At 68.6% G+C, this 22,533-nt stretch overlaps 2 protein-coding genes across 2 annotated transcripts; one reads left to right on the forward strand and one right to left on the reverse strand.

The window, feature by feature from the left end:
• Positions 1-2: 2 nt before the first annotated feature.
• On the reverse strand, positions 3-19,008 carry CHLRE_16g661400v5 (uncharacterized protein). Its single transcript, XM_043070992.1, has 26 exons — positions 18,729-19,008; positions 18,283-18,444; positions 18,039-18,087; positions 17,623-17,915; positions 17,320-17,487; positions 16,675-16,902; positions 13,319-16,469; positions 13,067-13,224; positions 12,577-12,873; positions 9,804-12,380; positions 9,549-9,629; positions 9,322-9,415; positions 9,047-9,150; positions 8,317-8,865; positions 7,765-8,060; positions 7,435-7,555; positions 6,837-7,317; positions 6,604-6,629; positions 6,044-6,357; positions 5,719-5,893; positions 5,402-5,496; positions 4,622-5,303; positions 4,339-4,419; positions 3,103-4,137; positions 633-2,882; positions 3-494 (listed from the first exon to the last, which is right to left on the reverse strand). Exons 1-26 carry the CDS (start codon positions 18,777-18,779, stop codon positions 342-344), a joined length of 13,671 nt encoding a protein of 4,556 aa, XP_042915634.1. The 5' UTR covers positions 18,780-19,008; the 3' UTR covers positions 3-341.
• Positions 19,009-19,138: 130 nt separating this feature from the next.
• CHLRE_16g661450v5 (uncharacterized protein) lies at positions 19,139-22,360 on the forward strand. The gene is made up of 6 exons (XM_001697817.2): positions 19,139-19,417; positions 19,521-19,647; positions 19,871-19,971; positions 20,163-20,237; positions 20,402-20,477; positions 20,694-22,360. The coding sequence occupies exons 1-6, from the start codon at positions 19,391-19,393 to the stop codon at positions 20,756-20,758; spliced, it is 471 nt and encodes a 156-aa protein (XP_001697869.1). The 5' UTR covers positions 19,139-19,390; the 3' UTR covers positions 20,759-22,360.
• Positions 22,361-22,533: the final 173 nt, after the last annotated feature.

Raw genomic sequence — 22,533 nt, forward strand, 5'->3', positions numbered from 1 at the left:
TTGTCCGGGTTCAGATTTTCAGACATTGCACCGTGGCGTGGGGGCAGCCCACCTTTCCCTTGAGAGGGAGAGCCACCCTTCTTTTCACCGGGATACATACCCGTGAATACCCGCACCTAATGCTGCGCTGAAACCGCTCCCAAGCCACAGCTCCAGCCGCGCCTATGCTCCCTACTACATACAAGCATAACCACGCAAACAACTTGCAGATTGCCAGCAAACGATATAACAAGCCTAGGATGAATACGGTAGGCACGCCTGCAGCCTGGCATTGCGACTCTACGATGCCCTTCTGTGCCATGGGGGTTACAAACAGCTAGAGCCCACCCCACCAGGTGTCGTCACACTGCGTTCCTGTGAATCTGCATGGCGGCCGCCAGCGACACAGCCGTGTTTAAGAGGGTCTCGGCCAGCTGCCTCGGGCGCTCAATGTGCTGCTCGGCCTGCCGCAGCATGTTCAACGCTGGCGTGCGGAGGTGCGGAATCGACTGCACCTGCCATGGCAGCGCGGGGCGGTGGGGTGAAGGAGGTGACGTGAACAAAAGTGGGAGGGCTGGGAGGGGCGACCCAAGTGAGAGATTGGACAGCAAGAATGTGCGGCAGGCATGCGAGCACGCAGCAGGGTGACCAACCTGCAGGAACACCGTGCAAGCCTGGCTGCGTTCGACTGCGCTGGGCCAGTCGGCTGCCAGCACCAGCGCGCTCGCAAGCGACTTGAACTCTTGCTCCTCAGTCCGTGCCGCCACGGCCGCCGCCAGTGCCGCTGGCGCAGCCACCGCTGCAGCGGCAGCGGCAGCTTGCGTGCTGCTAGTGGCCGCGGGCGCGGCGGCCTGGCCTCGAGGCTGCTGTGCCAGGGTGGGCGCGCGCCCGGCCGCGGCCCCTGCTGCCGCCGATCTGTCGGCGGCGATGCTGTGCGCCCGGCGCTGTGCTTCCACCGTCTGCGTCACCTCCGCCACCACGACCCGGTTCGCTGCCGCCATCCGCAAGCCCTCCTGCAGCAGCGCAGTCAGCTGCTGGGGGTCCGACTGCAGCTGCTGCACGCGCTGCGCCCACCCAGGGGAGGCCGGCTGCCGCTGCTGCTGCTGCTGGCGCGGGGATGCAGCTTGCTGCACCTGAGCCAGGGCCTGCAGCTGCCGCTGCACCTGCCTGAGGTGCTGCTCCTCCAGCTGCGCCTGCGCCCGCGCCTGCGCCTGTGCCCACGCTTGCGCCTGCTCCCGCCCCTGCGCCTGCGCCTGCGCCTGCCGCCGCAGCTGCAGCTGCAGCTGTACCTGCAGTTGCTGTAGATGCAGCTGCTCCTGCCGCTGCTGCTCCTGCCGCTGCTGCTCCTGCCGCTGCTGCTCCTGCCGCTGCTGCTCCTGCAGCTGCTCCTCTCGCCGCTGCTGCTCCTGCCGCTGCTGCTCCTGGCGCTGCTGCGCATGTAGCTGCGCCGGCGATTGGAGCAGCAAGTGCCGCATAAGCGCGTTCACTACAGCGTTTTGCGCCATATCTTGCGCTGCGGCCTGCGCGGCAGGGCCCGCACTGCCAGCCGGCTCGACAAGCAGGCGCCCCAGCGTCTCCATGTCGACATGGACAGGCTGCGGCTGTGGCTGTGCACCAGCCGCGGCCGGCCTTGCTGCCACAGTGGCTGCCGATGCTGGGGCAGCGCCGCCAGCGCTGTTGATGCGGGCGCGTTTCGAGCCGACTGCCGGCTGCTGTGGCGCCACTGGCTGTGGCTGTGCCAGTGGCTGCGCCACTGGCTGCGCCACTGGCTGCGCCGCTGGCTGCGCCGCTGGCTGCGCCGCTGGCTGCGCCACTGGCTGCGCCACTGGCTGCGCCGCTGGCTGCGCCGCTGGCTGCGCCACTGGCTGCGCCACTGGCTGCGCCGCTGGCTGCGTTGCTGGCTGCGCCGCCGGCTGCGCCGCTGGCTGCGCCGCCGGCTGCGCCGCTGGCTGCGCCGCCGGCTGCGCCGCTGGCTGCGCCGCCGGCTGCGCCGCTGGCTGCGCCGCCGGCTGCGCCGCTGGCTGCGCCGCCGGCTGCGCCGCTGGCTGCGCCGCTGGCTGCGCCGCCGGCTGCGCCGCTGGCTGCGCCGCCGGCTGCGCCGCTGGCTGCGCCGCTGGCTGCGCCGCTGGCTGCGCCGCTGGCTGCGCCGCTGGCTGCGCCGCTGGCTGCGCCGCTGGCTGCGCCGCTGGCTGCGCCGCTGGCTGCGCCGCTGGCTGCGCCGCTGGCTGCGTTGCTGGCTGCGCCGCCGGCTGCGTTGCTGGCTGCGCCGCCGGCTGCGCCGCTGGCTGCGCCGCCGGCTGCGCCGCCAGCTGCGTTGCTGGCTGCGCCGCTGGCTGCATTGCTGGCTGCGCCGCTGGCTGCTGCCTCGGTAAGGCTGCAGCGCTGGCGGCTCCTGCCCTCGCCTCAGCTGCCGTGCCCACGGGCTCCACGTCCATAGCGTCTGCGGCTGTGCGGTCGTCGCCTTGTGGCACATGCGCCGCTGGTGCCACCAAGGCGGCTTGGGCGGGGCCCGGGCCCTCAACCGTCTGGACCGCACCTGACGGCCCAGGCGCTGCGGCTCCGCCCCCACCAGCAGCTGAGGTCGCTCCATCCGCGGCGTCAGTCACAGCCCCTGCGCCAGCCCCAGTTCCAGTGCCAGCATCAGCGGCAGCACCACCCGCCGCCCCGCCGCCGGGCCCCGCCGCGGCACCTCCGCCTCCGCTGCCGCCGCCGCCGCGCCTGCCGCCTGCGGGCGCTCCCGACGGCGCCGGCGGCGGCTGGCCGGTGGCTGCCGCCAGTGCTGCCTGTGCCGCGGCCACCAGCTGGCTGAGCCCGGAGCTGTTGAGCTTGGTGCGGCGCTTGCCCACCCGCTTCAGCAGCTCCTGCAGCCGCGCCGGGCCCACGTCGGGCGTGCATCGTAGCGCCTGCAGAGGGCGGGGAGAGGGGCGCGGCGCGTGTCCGGATTACGGCAAATGGCAGAGCGTGATGGGAGGAGTGCGCGAGCTAGACAGCAGCCTGGCGCGCGGCGCATGTGCACAGCCGCGCGCACGCCTTCCATGGTATGCGCGGACCCCGCTGGCCCGCTGGCCCCCTCTCCACCTTTAATGGACGGCTAACCCCTCCTTTAGGCCGCCGCCGCCGTACCTGGATGTACGCCCTACTGAAGCACCGCAGCAACGGCTCCTGCAGCAGCACCGCCGCCGCCGCCCCCGGCACCCGCCGCCCGAAGCGCCGCCGCCGCGCCGCGCGCTCTGCCATGGCAGCCGCAGCCGCCGGGCTCATCTTGGCGCCGCCGGCACCGCCGCCCTCGGCGCCTGCGCCCGCGCCCTCTATCCAGTAGTCGAAGTTGAGAGCGCACAGGGGCGCCAGCGCATCCAAAAGCGCCATCCAACTGCTGGACGCCGCCAGACCCGTAGGACCGGAAGCCGCGGCCGCACCACCACCGGCCTTGCCAGCTGCCGCAGGCGGCTGGGCGTCGCCGCTTGCGGCGGCGGCGGCAGCAGCCGCCGCGGCCGCGGCCTGCGCCTGCGCGGCCTGCTGCTGCGCGTGGCGTGTGCGCAGCTGCGGTGCCGGCTGCGACAGTGCGAGCGCGGCCTCCCCGTCCTGCGTGCCCTTCGCGCTGCCTCCACCGCCCTCGGCCGCTTCTTTCGCATCCTCCGCGGCTTCGCAAGCCTCTGCGTCCTCTTCTACCGCTGCAACGGCTGCAGCCGCAGCGGCAGCAGCCTCCTCAGCTGCCTTCTTCCCCTCCGCAGCCCGCCGGGCCTCTTCCTCAGCGCGCGCCGCCTCCTCCGCGGCCCGCTTGGCCTCAAAGGCCTTCGCCTCTTCCCCGCCCACTTCCGCTACCTCGGCTATCCGCGCCTCCAGCACCGCCACCACCCACTGCTCGGCCGCCGCCAGCGGCGCCGCAGCCGTTGCAGCTCCGGCGAGGCCCCCCGCTGCGTCCACAGGCGCCACCGCGACGGGCGCCGCTGGCTCCCGGGTCCTCTGACTGACCACGTCTGCCATGGTCTGGACCATCAGATCGGCTGCGGTGCAGGCCGCCGCCGCGACGGCGGCGGTGGCGGACAGGCCCGCGGCATGTGAGGCGAGGTCCCGGAGGTGGGGCCTGGTCGCGGCGGTGGCGCCGAGCACGGCCGCGGCGTTGCTCAGCACCCCGAGCTCGTTGCGCTCCCAGCACACCTGCGGCAGGGCGGCGCGCAACGTGCCCCGTCAGCGCGCCGGCGGCGGCGTATGGCGGGGCGCGGAGATGCGCTGCACTCCGCTCCGCTCGCTGCACCGCACTGGCCGCTGACGCAATGATGGCGCAGTGCATGACGCGTGATACACGAGGCACATGACACAGACACACAGCCGCGCGCCCCCGATTCCGCATCCCCTCACCTGCAGGTACAACGCCAGGCACTTGCGCGTTGCGGTGATGTGCTCGCGCGCCTCCTCCTCTGGGCCGTGGCCCGCCACGTACTGCGGGCCGGACAAGGGCGGGGCCGGGGGCGGTGCAGGTTAGTTCAGTTGGAAAGACTTAACGTGGCGAGCATTGTGCAAGGCCTGGCACCAGATGCCTAAGCACCCAACACCGGTGGAACACCACAGCCGCTTGGGAGCAGTAGGGCCCCACGCCAGCTGCCGCGGTCCTTGACGCCAGCTACACATCAACTGGGCTCACCTCGGGATGTGTGGCCCACAGGAAGCGAGGCGGCCGCTGCGCCGCCGCCGGCTCCTCGTTTGCCGGCTCCCCGACCGTGTCGTCTGTGTCGCCCTCACCCCCACCCCCGCTGTCCGCCTGCTGGCGCTCCGCCGCATCCGCGCCCTCGCCCTCACCCTCGTCCACATCCATGGCAGTCGTGGCCCCCTCGCTGTCCGAGTCACGGCTCGTGTCCCCCTCCCCGTCCACGTCCTGTGACGTGCCATCCGGCGCCACGTCGGCATCATCGTCATCGTGGCCGTAGGCGCCGCGGCGGCGCCGCTTGGCTGGCCTGCCTCCACCTCCGCCCCTGCCGCCTGCGCCTGCCTTGCCGCCACGCCCCGGCTCCTCCGGCGCCACTGGCCATGTGCCCTTGCGCTTCCGCCCCTCTGCTGCTGGGGCGCCCTGGCACTGCAGCGCCGCGCCTGGTGGCGCCACCTTCGCCCCAACCGCCCCCGCCGCCAGCGCCCAGGCTGCCGCCGCTTTCCTGCGGTGCTGCGCGCCCCCAAAGCCCTTGTTGGTGATGCTGCCCATACCTAGGGTGAAGGCGGAGGCGGCTGCGCTGCGGCCGCGGCCAGACTTGGTGGGAGCAAACAGGGGCCGGAGTGCTGCCTCCGCCGCCGCGGTGTCGCCAAGCAGGAGCTCGCAGCGGGCCAACACATACCTGTGAGATAAAGGAAATGCATGTTATGGTTCAGCTGACGCCGACTGAGGATAGGAGACTGCAGGACTGAATCTGTCAACAAACAGTCGGGCACCCACCGCGCGGGGTGATAGTGGTGTGCGTCCTTGGCCGGCTTGTAGTAGGCCGCAGCCGCGAACGTGAGCGCCTGCCGCGCGTCCTCCAGCAGCAGGGCCTGTCATTGTGAGCAGCGATGTCGCAAGGGGAATATGTCGATGGATTTGTGTGTGCGTGTGCGCCAGCCAGGCGGACGGTGGAGCAGCCGGGAACGCGGCATGTGATTTTGGTCACAGACGCGTGCAGATGAATGCGACATCACAAGAATGCGGGCCAGGCCAACGCCATGGCCACGCGGATACTCGGCTAGGTTCTGGTGCTGTTGCACGCGGCCGCGCACCTCGAGCTCCTCCTGTGCGGCAGGCTTGCCGGGCTGTGCGCCCACCGCCGCCAGGAGGGCAGGCAGGGGCACGTGCAGGTCGTCACAGCCGTCGCCGTCAGCGTCGCCTCCACCCTCGGCACCTGCCGTGGACTGGGCGTGCAGCCGCCGCGCGAGCATATCGGAAAAGCAGTATCTGCAGTTGCATTCCGTGCGCGTACGTGAATACGAAGGCGACTCAGGCGCACTCGCATCAGCATGGGCAAGCGCAGACACACCGCGGAGCTGCAATTGCAAAAGAGCGACCGGACTGCCACATACCATCACCACCTTCCCCAAAACCAACCTGGCGCAAACCTCCAGCACCTCCGCCGCCTCCGCTTCCCGGACAGACGCCTCCACCTGCGCCTCCTCCTCATCGTCCTCTCCAGAGGCCTCCGCAGTTTCTTGCTGCTGCCGCCGCCGCCGCCGTGCCGCCGCAGCTTTGGCCAACCATTTCATGCGGCGGCCGTGCAGCGCCACAAGCGGCGCGAGCTGCGGCCCGCCGCCGCCGCCCTCGCCCGTGTCCGCCGCCGTCGCCAAAGCCGCCGCCGCTGCCAGGTGATCCTGGCAGCGCTGCCGCCAGCCCGCGCCCGCCTTGCCGCGCGCCGCCACCAGACCCTGCACGCCAGCACGGGGTCCAGCTGCGTGTCAGGCCTGGCCCACGCACCGGCAACAGACGAGTGCCGTTTCCCGCATGCCGCTACAACGCAACACCACCGATGAGTGCCCATAGGTAATCCCCACGGTACCGCCCTCCTCAGCGGCCTAGGCGGCGGCCTGGGCATCAGGGCCGCTGGCCTTGCGGCCGCCGCCGCCTCCAACGGGCCAGCTGCGTAGTGCCCGGCCCGGCCCCCACACACGCACCTGATAGTACTCTAGCTCCCAGTTCCCTGCAGCAGGAGGGCAGGCGCGGGGCGGGGTGGTACTGGACGAGTCATACGGTGGCCGAAGTGTCGGGGCCAGCATGCGCGCGCGGAAAGTCTCAGACTTATTGACTCCTTACGGATGCGTGCCCATTAAACGCTAAAAACACCACCGTACCAGTGACAGTATGTGGCGGAACGCGCCCCTTGAAGACGGACTGCCAGGGGACTCACCGCCCAACACGGACGCCGCCCGACCGAACATGTCACCCGCCACACGGCAGGCCGCCCGGAAGCGCCAGTCCCGTCGCAGCTGTGAGCCGGCGCTACTGCCTCTGTGGCATGTGCTACTGCCACCGCCGCCGCCGCCTGCGCACTCCGAGCCCTGCAGGTAGGGCTCTGCCTCCGGCGGCGCGGTGGCGGACGGCGACAGAGCCGAGGTGGGGTTGAACACCGGCGGCGGCGGCGCGGCGGCCGCTGCCATCACCAGCGCCAGGGAGTCACGGCGACCTCCGCCGATGCCCGCCGCAGCCGCAGACGTGCCAGCAGCTGTAGCTGCTGCTGTGATCGGCATGGGCGGCAGTAGCTGCAGGTTGTCGTACAGCGGGGAGAGCGGGGCGATGAGCTCGCACACCAGGGAGGCAACGCCTCCGTAGTGGCCGGCACGGGAGGCGGCGTCGGGGTCAAGGCGCGCAGCCGCCAAGCCAGCACGCACCTGCGGCACAGACAGGGCCAACACGCGTGATATGGTATGCCGTTATGAAATGGCAGTAGTCAAGCGCCTTATGCAAGCAATCAGTTGCAAAGTAGTGCACGGGGCGGGCTGTCTCACCGCGAGGCGGCACATGCGCGCCAGATGGTATTGCGCTGCCGCGCCCTGGCTGCCGGGCTGCTGCTGGTGCGCGGCATACGACGGCGCGGCAATGCCTTCCGCTGCCTCTTGCAGCATGGCCCTGAGGCGGCGACAGCAGATGGGTTTAAGGCATTGGTTGGATTGGGATGGAGTGCATGGAGGGTCTAGCAATACCTCCACCGTCGACACTGCAAGTTTGCAGGCGCCGGGTTTCGACACAGGAGCACCTCTATCCACCCCACCTGGGCCCCCCTCGCGTAGCTCCCCGTAAACAGCACATCCATAGGCCACAGGCCACGGACCACCCACCTCGCCGCCCGTGTGTACAGCAGCTTGAGCGCCGCCCAGCTGCCCAGCCGCAGCGGGTTGAGCGCTACATCCCACAGCACCGGTGCCGCCTGCCGCTCCAGCCACTGCAGCCCCTCGCTGCTGCTACAGCCGAGGCTGCTGTGCGCGGCGCCGGCTGCAGCAGCCGCCAGGACGGGGGCGGCGGGCGGCAGTAGCTTGAGCTTGCGGGACCTGGCGTCCTTGAACAGGGCGTCGGTGCCCTCGGGCGTGTCCAGCTCGTTGGCACGCAGGATGCAGAAGTAGAGGCAGCGGTGGATCTGGGGTTGCGGGGCACGGGGTGCGGGGCATGGGGTTGCGGGACATGGGGTTGCGGGGCATGGGGTTGCGGGGCATGCAGGTCTGAGAGTGAGTGCCAGGTTTGGGCCCCGCCCGCTGTGGGATTGACAGAGGCGTCTGGGCTCGTCCTGCGCCAATCTTGGCTGGCGTATGATAGTTTAGGCTGTGGGTTCCCCTCATGAGCACTAGCCCAGCCCCAGCCCAAGCCCCACCCCCAGCCCAAGCCCCAGCGCCCACCTGCCACAACTCGTCGCCATCGCAGTGCCGCTGCCGCTGCTGCTCCGCTGCGAACCACTCGCCCGAGCGCCGCCGCGCCGCCGCACTGGCCGCCTCCTCGGCCGCGTCCACCTCATCCAGCGCCACCACCTCAATGCGCCCCCGCCCCTGCCCAAGCACGCCGGCGCCGGCCTCCAGCTCTGACACCGCTACGCCACCGGCTGTAGCTGCTGTCGCCGCGTCGGCGGCTCCGTCATCGGCAGTAGCAGGCAGCGGCTGCAGCCACTTGGGTAGGAAGCGGTGTGGGTCCAAAGCGAGCAGCAAAACGTCATGCACCTGGCAGTTGTGGTCATCGGCAGTTGCCGTGGCGGCAGCAGCAGCAGTGTCGCCAGGCACAGCTCCGCCGGCTGCTGCTGTAGCACCGGCGGTACCTGCCGCCGCTGCGGTGGTAGCGGCAGGCGGTGCTGCTGCGCCGCCGTGCAGATAGCGGTGTGCCGGGCTCTCTGACAGCACCTCGCGCGCCGGCGGCGGCAGCTCTGTCCTCAGCAGCTCCAGCGCCGGCAGCAACGCCTGCAGAGCGCAGCGGCCCAGGTGACACCAAGCGACAGGGCACCGCAGCTGCGATCCTAAGACCTTTCCCCGCTGTTCCCGCCCACTCTCCTGGCAAAATGCGACCTACTTTTGTTGGGCTCGTGCATATGACGCCCCCTGTACTTAATAATCATGAATGTAACCTCCCCTCCCGCCGCACCTGCAGCAGGTCGGTGAAGCTGGCATGCAGCTCCTTCTGCTGGCCGGGGGGCAGCAGCCGCAGCAGCTCCGGAGGCGGCTGCGACAGCAGCACCGCGTGGGCGCCTGTAGGGTAGGGTGCGGCACCCGCATGGGTTAGCGTGGACCAGGCACACGCAATGTGCACGGTCGAGGCTTCAGCACAAGCCCGCAAGGGCGGCTTGGGCGGCTGCTAGGGGATCACATCCGCTGAGGCGGTATCCTGTACGCAGCACCTCCGCATCTGATAGTACGCACCCACGAGGCGCCACAGGAGCATGACATCCTGGCGGTTGGGCGCCCTGGCGTGCACGCCGCCGTCCCGCGCCGCCACCTCTGCCTCCGCCTCGGCCTGCAGATGCAGCAGCAACACCAAGTGGGCATGCTTGCTGCTTGCGCACAGGCCCGTCACAGCCGTGCCACCCCTCATGCAACGTTGTGGGCGGGCGCCCCAGCCGCGCATGCGGTTCACCCGCTTCGCTCACCGCCGCAGTCAGGAGGCCGAAGCCCCACCTGGCGGTGCGCCAGGGGCAGTGCACGCCGTACAGCAGCCACAGCAGCTGGGCCTGCAGGGCGGGAAGAGTGGGCGCGGGAACAGCGTGATAAACTGTGGTGAGACACCCTGCATTGCATGCTTGCCGGGACTTGGAGCAGGTGCCAAGTAGTTGCACAGCGAAGTATACGCGCGCGTGCGCAAATGTCATCAATGACCCCAACCGGGCGCCCGGCAACCTCCTCACCTGCGCACCCCACAGCTGGCGCAGCAGTTCCAGCCTCCGCTCCGCCCGGTGCTGCCGCTGCTCGGGTCCCTCCTGGGGCCCCGCCGCATCCACCTCCATCGCGTCCGCCTCTCTTCCACCATCGCTGCCGTGACCTGCACATCCCTCCAGAGCCATCAGCACTGCAACTGCCGCGTCCAGTGGCGGTAGCGAATCAAGGTCTGCCAACTGCTGCTGTTGCTGCGGCGCGCCACCAGCCTGTGCAGCCGCGCCTGCGTCTTGTGCGGTGCCGCGTTTGCCGGCGTCCTTCGTGCCGTTACGGCCGCCGCCAGCGGTCGGGGCTACAGCGTCGTCGTCAGCATCGGCCTCTTCGTCCGCGGCCTTGGGGCCCTCTGCGTCGCTTGCCTCGTCATCGCTGCCGCTGCTGCCTCCGACACGGCTGTCGCCACCACCGCCGACGCGATCATCTCCGCCATCGCCACCACCGGTATCGTCGCTGTCTTCCTCGTCCTCTGCTTTCTCACGCCACAGCATGATTGCCAGTGCACTCCGAGCCGCGCCCGCGCCTGCGTTGCCGTCACCAGCGCCGCCGCTGGAGGCGGGCCGGTCGGAGCCGGCGCCATGCAGGAGCGCCTCGATGTGAGGCTGTAGCAGCGACAACGCTTCCCGAAAGAACGGCTGTAGCTCCCACGGTGCTGCGGCGGCGGCAGCTGCTGGCAACGGCGGAGCGGGCCCGGTGCCTGCAACGGCGGCTCCGCCCGCCTGCTGCGGCGCAGTGGCACCAACGGCGGCGTGGCCGGCTGCTACAGCCACCGCTAGGCCCGGCCGGCTGCAGCACAGCATGGTCGCCAGCCCGGTGACCAGGCTGTAGCAGGCCTCAGGGCCCGCCGGCGCCGCTGCCTCCAGCACGCGGTGGCATGCCAGCACGCCCAGGCCCACCTCCACAACCAGCGCCCGAAGCGCCTTGGCGGTCTGGGCGCGACTGTTGAGGCGCCCGGCGGCGGCACCGGTGGCGGCGCCGCCTGCGGCAGCGCCCTGCCCAGTGGCGGCGGAGCCGCCGCCGCCGCCGGCGCCTGCCCCGCCTCCTGCAGCAGGCGGCTCGCTGAGCACCGCCACGCTCTGTAGGCACTGGAGGTACGACACCAGCCGCTGCTGTAGCCGCATCACCCACGGCAGGCACGACGTGGGCAGGCGTTTTGCCGCCGCCGCTGCGGCCGCCGCCTGCGCTTCGCTCGCATGCACGTCGGCGGGACTGGCGGCTGCGTCAAGCGGAGCGTCCGCCACGACCACTGAGCCAGGCGGTTCTGCTGTACCGGCGGCGGTGCCGCTGTTGGCGCTGAGACTGCTGACGCATCCGGTCAGCGCTTTGAGGCAGTCGCGCAGCCCGGCCACGGGTTTCCGCAGCTCGGCAGCCGCGGACGACACAGATGCGACCGAGTGGCTCGCCGCCAGCGTCGCCGCCGCCGCCTCAACGGCGCACCGTAAGTCGTACACAAGCAGCGCGAGGTTGCAGCGCTGCAGCAGCTGCTGGTACGGCAGGAGCTCCACAGTGCGGCGGCGGGCTGCCGCTGCAACTGCCGTGGCGGCGGCGGCCGCCTGCGCCGCTGCCGCGGCCTCGGCCGGCGCGACCAGCTCGGTTGCGTCCTTGAGCTCCGTCTCACAGGCACTGACGCGCGCATCAGCCACAGCAACGGCGGCCTGTGCCGCCGCAGCTGCCTGCTCTGCCTTGCCCGCCGCCCGCTTCGCGGCGGCGGCAGCAGCAGCAGTCGCAGCTACGGCTGCTGCGGCCGAAGCAGCAGAAGCGGCCGGGGCCGGGTTGTCCACTTGCGCTTGACTGGCCGCCGCTGCTGCCTCCGCTGTGTTTGGCTCATCTGGCCCTGAAGCTGCTCCTGCTGCTGCGGTTGCCGCGGCCTGTGCCGCTGCCGTTGCTTGCTCCGCGGCCGTGGACTCCACCTCTGCTTTTGCTTTCGCTTGCCCCGCTGCCTCAGTTGCACGCGCCGCAATTTCCACGGCCGCCCTTTGCGCCGCGGCTGCCGCTTCCAGTTCCGCCTGCGCGGCTGCCGCCGCAGCGCGTGCGCCCTTGGCGTCTGCCGCTGCCGCGTCTGCCACCTGTGCCTCCCGCGGCCGTGGCGGCGCTTCAGTCACCAGCGCCGCCAGCGACTCCCGCAGCCGCCGCACGGCGCGCACCTGCACCGCCGCGCGGTTCCTTGCCTCCGCCGCGGCCACCAGCGCGTCGTCGTCGTTGCCGGCTGCTTCGCCTCCGCCGCCGCCTCGAGCGGCCTCAGTAGCCCCGGCCTCCCACCTGGCGCTGGGCAAGTCCTCCATGGCCACCTCCCCGCCTGCGGTCGCGGTTGCGGTCGCTGCCGCCGCAGTAGCAGCAGGAGCGGCGGCCGCAGCCGCAGTGCCGCCTGCTGTGGCCTTGCTGGCGGCGTCATGACCGCCCGCCGCCTCGGTGCCGGCTGCCGATGCAGCTGCTGCTGGCGGCGGCGGCGGCGGGAAGGCCAGCGGCAGCACGCGCGCCACGACGTCGCGGTGTCGGCCCGCCGCCGCCAGCTGGTCGGCGGAGGCCATGGTGCGGAACACCTCCAGCGACGACACCTGCGGAGGCGGCGGCAGCGGCGGCGGCAGCGGTAGCGAGAGCGCGTTGCAATTCGGTATGGTGTGTATTTGTACATTGCGGGCGCACAGGCACCGCCTTTGGGGCTGTGCGCTAGGTGCGAAGGTGGCGCAAGCAGTCGGACCTGCCATGTCAGGCGCGTATGCCCCGCTGACTAGAGCGCCAAACACCGCGCACCTTTGCGCGCACAGAGGCCTCCGTGGGCATGCGTAGCTGTAGGCAGCCCGGCAGCAGCTCCGCACACAGGCCCGGCGCCTCGCTCCCGGTCGGCAGCGCCTCCCGCACGTTGGTTGCGGATACCCCTGGCTGCTGGGCCCTGCCGCGGCTGGGCCCCGAACCGGAACTGCCCGCGTCTTCGCCTGCGTCCACATGCATGCCCTCGCAAACACCTGCGCCTGCGCCGGGCGGCTCGGGCGCCGCAGCCGTTGGCAGCAGCTGCAGCACCTGCAGGTAGCTCTCCTGCGCCTCCAGGACCTGCGGTGCACGTACGGGCAGGCGGCAAAGCGAGGTTGCGGCCACAGCCCGGCATGCGCCGCTCGGAGCTCGTCTACCCGCGTATGTCGCCACACCGCTGAGTGGTAATGGTGGTGGGTGGGTTCCATGCACCATGATTAACTAAGACGAGATGATGTCAACAGGTGGTTGCAGCAGATGGGGCCGGCCGCACCTGGTCGTCCCGCTCCTGCAGGTGGCCGCGCAGCCAGTGGTACATGCAGCCGGCGCGGCGCACCACCGCAAGCCGCCGCGCAGCAGCCGCCTGAGCCCGCCGCAACGCCTCCGCCGCCACCGCCTCTGCTTCCGCCTGCGCATCCGTAGCCTCGTCTCCTGCGACGCGAGGCAAAGAGAAGACCTCAGGCCCCAAGTCGAGTACACAAGCTTACATACAAGTGCCGAATCGCGGGTGCCTCAAGCAGCTCACCAGTTTGATGCGGGTGCCCGCCCAGGGCAGCCGCCCTGCCCTCCAGCTCCAGCAGCACCGCTGCCGCCTGCAGCCGCTGCAGCAGCTCCTCGGCGCGCGCCGCGTGCTCCTCCGACGTCAGCACCGGCAGCCCGTCCGCTGCGGACGCAGCCGCGTCGTCGTAAGCCAGCTCCATGCCCGCCCCCGTGCCCGCGCCCGCGGGTCCCGCTGCCGCCCTGGCGCCACCCTTGCCTCCTCCCGCAGGAGCCCCACCGCCGCCGCCGCCGCCGCCCCGCTTGCCGGGCGCGCTCGGCGAGCCGCCTGCTGCCCCACCAGTCGGCGCCGCCCCACAGCCTGTGCCCGTGCCCGTGCCCGCCTGTGTGCGGCCCTGCTGCTTCCCCCGCCCGGCATGCGGTCCGGGCAAGACGGCACCTCCAGGCGAGCCCGGGCCGGCCTCGCCAGGCCCCCGGCCGCCGCCCTGCGCCCGCGACAGCGCCACCGCTCTGTCCACGTGCAACCAAGCCAGCGTGAGCCAGCACTCCAAAGCCAGCTCCTCCGCGTCCTGCTCGCCTGCCGCTGCCTCCCGCTGATTCCGTGAGAACAGCTCCGAAGCAGGCCGCTGCTGGTGTAGCGAGGGCGGCGGCTGTAGCAGCTGCCCCACCTGGCCCTCCAGCAGTAGCACCTGCCGCACCACCGCCGGCCAGCGCGCCAGCAGCTCCCGCGGCCGCGACAGTGCCAGCCACAACGCCGCGACTGCTGTCGCGTGGACACCTGCACCCCTGCCTGATGATGCGGCCGCTGCAGCCGTACCCAGGTCGCTGTGCTGCTGAGGCTGTTGCGCAGCTTCGAGGCTGGCGCCGACTGCCCCCAGTGCCGAGCATGCAAACGCGGGCCCAGGGGCGAGGGGCGCCCGTGTCTGAGCTGACCCGTGGTCGCCGCCGTGGCGGCCTGCTGCGGGGCGCTGCTGCCCAGACGCCGCAGCACCGCCCGCCCCGCCGCCTCCACCCTTGCCGTCCTCATCACCGAGCTGCAGGGCGCGCGCCACAGCCTTACGGCGGCCGCCGCCACCGCCGCCCCCACCGGCAGCGCCGCCACCAGCTGCCCCGTTGCCGGCGCCAGCAACAATGTGGTCTGGGCTCCCGGCCAGCCAGACACGGCGGGCGCCGATGGAGCCGCCGAGTGGGCGCCCCGGAGACCCAACCACGCCGGTAACCGCGGCACCCTCCGTCCTTGCCGCAATCGCTGCAGCCGCGCCCCTGGCGGCTTCAGCGGCGGCAGCCGCTCCGTCAGCCGCAACCCCGGAAGGCGGAAGCCGCGGCTGCAGCGGCGACGCCTGCACACGAGCGGCATCGCGGGCGCTGCCGTCCACTGACGCCTGCCGCTTGCCCTTGCCAGCCGGCGACCCGCCGCCTCGCATGACGCCGGTCACGTTCCCGCCGACAGCGGCACCCCCTCCGCCCGCGGCTGCAGCGGCAGGGGCTACACCACCGCTGCCGCCGCACCCATGCGGCTGCGCCTGCGCTGCTGCCGCCGCGAAGGGGTTGTCTTCACCTGACCCCACAGAGGTGTGCAGCTGGTGCCATAGCTGCCGCCAGGCCGACGCCACGGCCGCAGCCTCCTCGGCAGCTGAGGTGGAGGCCGCCGCTGCGTGGGAGCCACCGGTAGTGCCTGCTACACCGGCGGCGCCAGCCGTGCCGGCTGCGCGCATACGCGCCGTCAGGGCCGCGGCGATAGCGCGATCGATGGCAGCGGGTGCTGCGGCCGACGCAACCTGACCAGGGTGGCCACTGCCGCCGCCGCTAGGAGCAGCGGCAACGGCGGCTGCGCCGGCTCCTGCCGCCTGCTCATCCACAGCATCCGCACCCGCCGGAGCTTCTTTGCCAACCCCAGCCGCAGCCGCAGCAGCCGCGCCAGCCGCAGCCGCAGCTGCACGCCTTGTGCTGACTCGCTTAGGCTGATGCGCCGCCGAGCCCTCGCCCGCTGCCGCGTTGTCCTGGGGGCTAGCGGTTGCCCCGCGCCCGGGCTGCGTCGCCTGCGCCTCCGCCTGTGTCTGAGATGGCGTGTCTGTCTGCGCCCCGCCATGCATGTCGCCATGCCCATCTGCATCAGCTGCCCTTGTCAACCTTGCGAGGACGTCTTGGCCGTCCACCCGCGCCTGCAGCACGTCTGTTGCCGCTGCCTGCTCCTGCGGCCCTCGGTCAGCCGCCTTCGGCTCCATGCCCTCCTCCGGAATGGCAGGCAGCGGCGGCTTGGCGGGCGGCGACGGCATGACGCCTGACGTTGCTGCATCGTTGTCGATGGGGGCGGCGCTGTGGTGGCGTGTCGGCGACGGCGGCTGGGGCGCAATACCGCCGTGGACGTCCAGCCGCGTGTCCTGTGCAGGCTGGGATGGCATGCTGGCATCTGCACCTGCTGCCGGCGGCGGCGCCAGCCTCAGCACAGCGCCAAAGACAGCGCCGAAGTGCGGCGGCACCGGGTGTGCACCCGCACCCACAGCAGCTGCAGCGGCGGGCGCCGGCGCCGCGGCAAGCGCTGCCGGCGGCTGCGGCGGCAGGCCCCGCAGTAGCCTGTTCAGGACCACCAGCAGCGCCACCAGATCGTACTGGTGCGCCCCCTCCGCGGCGCGTGTGCCGCTGTCGTGCTCGCCCGCCAGCCGCTCGGCCCCGGGCACCGTGGGCAGCAGCAGCTGCAGGTCGAGCGGCGCGTCTTCGCGCGTGCCTGCGCCATGAGCGGCTGCCGTGGCCACGCCCCAGCCCAGGGCCGCCGCCTCTGCCTCCGCCGGGTCCGCCTGCGCTGCAGCTGCATGTGCCTCGGCCCCTGTGGGCTGCGGCAGGACCGCCACCTGGCGGCATGACGGCTCCGCCATGGGCGGCGCCGCGGCTGGGAGCGAGCCCTCCAGCGCGGGGCCCGCCAGCGGCGGCAGCCCCGCCGACGCCAGTGCCACCGCCATCGTCGCACCGTCATGGAGAAGTAGCTCGCTGCCGCTGCCGCCGCCGCCGCCGTGCTCGATCTCTCCGTACGGCATGCTGCTGTACACTCCGTAGCCGCCGCCGCCGCCGCCGTAGCAGCCGCCGTACAGCTGTTGGTGCTGCAGGTGCATCAGCCTGCGCTGCTGCTGCAGCAGGGCTTGCAGCGCGGCCTCGTATGGGTCCACCCGCTGCAGAAGGCGGGCCTGCGTGCACACACGAAAGAGACATTAGTCCCTGGCTGGGTGCGGGCGGCCCAGGGACACGGGCCGCGCAGGCTTGTGCACAGTGACATTCCCGTGGTCCTAAAGCCGGCCAGCAGGGCTGCCAAGTCCTGCTGCCTGCCCAAATCGCCGAAACAAGCCGAAGCAACCGTCCGCACCTCCCTCCCTCTGCGTGACGCGTGCTCACCTCAAGGCTGCTGCCCCCGCCTCCTTCGCCGCCGAGACCATCACCACCACCACCGCCGTGAGCTGCGCCGAGTTGCAATGCCGCCGGCGCCGGCGCCGCTGGGGCATATGCCGCCGCCAGCCATGGATGCTGCGGGTCCAACGCCGTCAGCCTCCGCGCCGCCGCCAGCGCGCCCGCCGCGTCGTCCGCCTGCAGCTGCAGCTGCAGCAGCTGCTCCAGGAACCACACCTGCAGGCCGCCAGCGCAGTTGTGTGTCGTCATGCAAGTCGCATAACGACGATGCAGGCTGCATGGCCAGGACGGCACCGCTTGTGCACAAAGGCCGCGCTCAGAGCCCACACGCGCTAATGACATCCGGCCGGCCTACTGGCCCCCGCCCGCCAACACCCCGTAAGTCGTGGGTTTTGCTTGTCGCGTCCGCGTGCCTGTCTTGTGCTGTTGTGCGCGTCACCGAGCCCGGGCGGCGACATTTATCGCCGGCGCCGCTCGCCCTGCTACTCCACGACGCCTCGGCCTACATCCCATAAGTATTATCGCTTGCAACTAACGCCTCTGCCTGCACTCCCGTTTTCGTTGGCTTTGGTTTAGTTTGGGCTGGTATTTACAACCCCCCCAGCGACACTGCCCCCGCGCCCCAGCCCCTACCTGGCTGCCCCGCAGGCTGCTGGCCGCCAGCCCCGCCTCCAGTGCGTAGCGCGCCAGCCCCAGCCGCCCCTCCGCCACAGCCACCTCCGCCATGCGCTGCCACAACACCGCGTCGCCGGGTCCACTGCTGCCTTCGCCACCACTGCCAGCGGGCGGCTCCGGTGCCGCCTGTTGAGCCAGGCCATTAATCAGGCGCAAAGAAAGGGTCAATCACAGCGACAACAACATCAGAGCAAGTGTCGCGGCACATCCATGGTCCATGCAAATGAAGCGCCGCGGCCTAGCTCCAGCCCCCTCGCTCACCTCGCCGGCGTACTGCTGCAGGATGGCCTCCTTGTAAAGCTCCAGCCGCTGCGCCGTGTGGTTGGCCCATTCGCCGCCGCCAGCAGGCGCCGCCGCCGCCGCCACTGCCAGCTTCTGCCCCTGCCATAGGGCATCAGGCTCTCGTGCCTGTCCGTCTGCCTCCACCTCCATTTGCTGCTCCTGCTGCTGTTGCTGCTGCTGCTGCTGCTGCTGCTGCTGCAGGGCGCCCAACTGGTCGGCGAGGTTGCGGGTGGCGAGGAAGCGCAGCTCGCGCAGCGTGCCGCGGGTGGTGCCTGCAGCGGCAGTCGTGCAGCCCAATGGCGGACACGCGCAGGTCAGCAACATGGCGGCTGGTGGACACCGCAAGGTCTCATTCCAGAGTGATAGCCACGCGTGCGACCAGCAACACCACTCACTCATATGGCCATCCGGGCCGATGGCCAAAAGAGGGTGGTCCAGCACACTCTGTGGAAAGGGGTGCAGCAAGGCAGCCTGGTGAGACATGCGATGGGAAGCTGCAAGCCCTTGCGTTTGCCAGGTGGCATCCTAACCGTGCACTTGCTTGAAGCCGCGTCGCACAGACCATGCATGGCAATCACACAGGAAGAGAGCAATACCCGCTGTATCTTACGGCCCCCGCCACTGTTGTTGATGTCGCACCTGCAGCTGCTGCACCGCCCGCCATGCGTCGCCCTCGGCAGCACTCCGCAGCGCCGACTGGTACAGCGACACCAGGCCTGCCTCCTGCGCCTCAGGCGTTTCCTCCGGGGCATCTCCAGGCTGTGCAGCCACATCTGTCCTCGTGACGCCAGCACCGTCGTCCTGCGTTGTGCACGCAGGCGTGGGTGTCAAATGTGCCCAATCCTGGATCGTAGATACAGAAACGCGGCCCTAACACAGGTCTGGTATGGGATTTGCTCCTGACCTGCAGCCCGTCTTCCCCGGCTAGCACAATTGGTCCACCGAGCTTGCTTGCAATTCATGAGCACCGTGCGCTGTCGTCGCGTGCCCCGGCACTTCAAGTAATCCTGGCCGGCCCCGCAGCGGTTCAGGAGGTAGCCACCCGCGTTTGCCCCTCAACAGGCAGCGGCTCCCCCGTATCCTACCACTTTGGTTACTGGTGCATTTTTCGCCGCGATTCCACCGAGGCGGACCATTATGGGCTAAGCCTCCCGAACTCAGGGCGGGCCCCGCCGTTCCGTGGTGGCCACGGATGGCCAGGCCCCGCCCAACACCCCCTCATGCGCAGACAATTCTACTTGATTTGCTTGGGCACATGAATCGACTCATGCTGTTCGTGCCACGCTGTACGCGACCGGTAAACTGTAAGCAGCGCAAGATTACTACGACTTTTCGTGCGCAAAGCGTCGTGCTGTGAAATACTAGCTATTTATATGAATTGCAGGGTACGAGTTGTTGGCTTGTGCACGTAGAGCGGCACCTGCTATTGAGTTGGGATTGGGCGGGAGTCCGTTTTTCAGTGTCCCATCAATGTGTGCCTTCTGCAAACGGTTCACATGGACATATACTAAAGCATCGACGCAACATAGTTTCTAGATAACAACTCAAAGGATCAAGCAGACAGAAATCCAGACGGGCTGTCAAAATAGTGCCCTGGTTGACTCGCGCCTTTTGTATGAAGCGTTACGCAAGCAACAGCCTGCAAGACTAGCAGTAGATTACCGGGATTAGTGCAAGCGTTGCGCGCTGTGGCACGACGACCTTCCCAATTACTGACTTGGACGTTGACTTGTGACCAGCAGTCGCTATGGCGAGGACGAAACAGTCGAAGCCAGTGAGTGTGAGGATATGACTCCATGTCGGTCAACGCCGGGGTTCCAACCTGCGTGGGCACGTTCGGCAGCGTGGACCAGCGGCTGACCAGCCTCCTCGCGCAGGCTCGGCCAGGGCGAAAGGCGCAGGCCGAGGCAGCAACACCTACGAAATCGAAGCGACCAAGCGGAGCTGCAGCGACGCCGACGCGCGGGGGCCGAAGCCCGGGTGGAGGCACACCAACGGGAAAGAGTGAGCTCCGCGCATGCCCCTGCGCATGCCGGAGTAGCAGTGCTTTGCAACAGGGATTCCAAACGCACATGCCCAATGACTCTCCTGCGCCCAGACTCTTGTTGGCTATTGATGCAACGATGGGAGTCCTGCACGCTAGATGGCAGATGTGGTGATAGGGGTCGCGCCATGGCATGCCGTCACACGTGCGACACCAAAGGGCATGCCTTTGTCCCCCACGTAGAGCCCCACCGCTACCGGCCTGGAACCGTGGCACTGCGAGAAATCCGCAAGTACCAGAAGTCCACAGACCTGCTCATCCGCAAGCTGCCCTTCTCGCGATTGGTGAGGGTAGCACGGAAATGGGGTGCTCTCGCCCGCACCGTCAACGTGTCTGCGGGTCAAGCACAATCCTGACTGCATTGTGCGCTGAAGAATCCCTCCCCTGTGCATTGAACAGCAGTGTTTGCTTCTGATAGCAACCCCAATCCATACACATTATCCAACATACCAAAACTGCTGGCATGTGCATGCAGGTCCGTGAAATCAGCAACCAGATGCTGCGCGAGCCCTTCCGTTGGACTGCGGAGGCACTACTGGCGCTGCAGGAGGTACGCAGCAAGAGGGCGTACAAGGACGGACATGCATGCTGCTGTTGCTCCTGTATCCTTTTCGCTGGGTGAGGGGTGGTGGGGTCAGCGGAATCGTGTCTCAGTTGGTCACGGCCAGACTGCTCAGACCGTTGTCACTGCCCTCCCCTCATCTGCACACGCAGGCCAGCGAGGACATGCTGGTCCACCTGCTGGAGGACTGCAACCTCTGCGCAATCCACGCAAAGCGCGTCACCATCAGTGAGTGCACGGGAAGCAAAGGGGTTGCAGTAGCACGCCAGCAGGCAGGGAATGGGAGCTCTGCTGGGTGGCGCGCACTTGCGACATGTGGCGGTGCATGCATCCTTGTGGTCAACGCTGCGCGGAGTGGGGTTGATGGGGGCATTGGGCTGTACAGGGCTAGCAATGACAAGCATTAACTTCATTACATGGTATCCCTGCACTTTCTGGCTGCAGTGCCCAAGGATATGCAACTGGCGCGGCGCATTCGTGGACCAATCTACGGCATTTCCAGCAACTGATGTGGCCGAGTGTTTAATGCGGGGCATGGCGGACGTGACTTGCGGCTGGGAGGCATGAAGTGAAAGCTGGTTGTGGAGGCCGTTGTGGACATGCTGAAATTCTCGTGACGTTGCATAATTGACTGCTGCTGGTGGCATCACGTTGCTGAGCATGTTGAAAGTGGTCCTGCGCTGCAGGGCTGCGTAAGATTAAGTTATAACATGGTCGACAGAGCTGCAGGGTAGTGGTGGCTGCCTAGTAGAGGGAAAAGCTGTCAGGAGCTAGGTTCCCCATCATGCTTTCTAGTAAATACTGTTGGAGGCAAAGGGATGGCTTCCATGACAAACGACGATGCCGAAAGGATGTATGGGGATTGAGTTCGCGGTGTACCGTGTTATATGACTGATTTACGATGCGGGGCTGCTTGCACCTGCTGCGCTGGTAGGCCAAGCGGCCATGGCCCATGAGACCCCAGGATGGCTGGGGGCTTGGCTGGGGGCGCTCAACCGGTACTGGTAGCTGTCATGCACTGCCGGACGGGCTGAAGATCGACTATACTGCCCCTGGAGTGACGCTGTGCTCCTGCAGCGAAGTGCCTCGTGTTGAGCTGGCACTGTGTCATGTGATGGAAGCTCGGGGAATTCGGACACTATGAGGATGCCACATGAAGTTCTGCGGTAGCCAGTCCAGTCCAGAGCTGGCCCGATTGCCATTGCATTCCTTGAGAGCAAAACAATGCCTGGGCTTTTACAATAGAATTTAGCACAGAACGCATAGTAAGCAAAATACCACCACGCAAACTGAGTACCACAATCGCCAAGTTCTGTCTTGGCTGTGCTGTTGCTTGACAGCGGGACGTTGTTGTGTGTGGTTACAAGGTGGTGAGCACGACGTGCATTCCTGTCCTTGTAGAAACCGAGGCCCGGGCCGGGGGGCCCTTATAACGCCTGCAACACTTATATATGCAGCTAGTTTGGTCCCCGAATGGGGGTGCTTATGCTCCTGTGCTCCCAAATGGAATCTAGTAACGCGGCTACGGGACGTGGCTGGACAGTGCTGGACACATTACGGCGGGACGTGCCTGTACGAACCGACCCCGGCTATGTCCGGGAGATGAGGTAGACGCTTGCGGCCTCAGACTAGACACGTGGCTCAGCCCACTTTTCCCATGCGAGGGAAGATATCTTGTCGCACAGAACCGAAGCCTGGCTTTCGATGCGCTAGTGGACGAGGCACGGGAGACATGGGCGAACCCGGCGGCAGCCGGATGGTGCGCGCGGCTGTGGCTGCACAGGGTGTCGACGTGTGAGTACGTGTGGCATAGGCCGGGTACGGATGAGACGAGGTAGGAGTGGAGAGCAGGCACGCTCTTACCCGACGGAACTATCTTATCCATCTTCAGAGCCCATGTGATGAGGGCGTGCGACGGTGGGAACATGCTGGTTGCGGACCAGCATGCATTCCCCTCAGATGGCAAGCAACCCGGCATACACATGTGCAAATATAAGCATTGGATGGATCTAAGGGTGAGCAGTGGCTTGCAGTTCAGTAAAAGCATGCGCGAAGTGATGCTGAAATCTAAGCCTGTCAGGATAGCAGCATTACTCACAAAATAACTCCCCTGCCCCCTTGTTCTCGCTTTCCTCCCGCCGCTTAAATTCGCTGCCCAGCGCTGCCTCTCAATTGTTCCACATGTGCGACTCCGTCTCGCTGCCGGGCTTTGCTGCTGGCGGCGTCCTGCAGCGTGCTGGAACCCACTTTTGGACCCCACGGCCAGACCGGTCCTGCACACCGG

This window comes from Chlamydomonas reinhardtii, chromosome 16 (assembly GCF_000002595.2).
Source record: "Chlamydomonas reinhardtii strain CC-503 cw92 mt+ chromosome 16, whole genome shotgun sequence".
Taxonomy (NCBI): domain Eukaryota; kingdom Viridiplantae; phylum Chlorophyta; class Chlorophyceae; order Chlamydomonadales; family Chlamydomonadaceae; genus Chlamydomonas; species Chlamydomonas reinhardtii.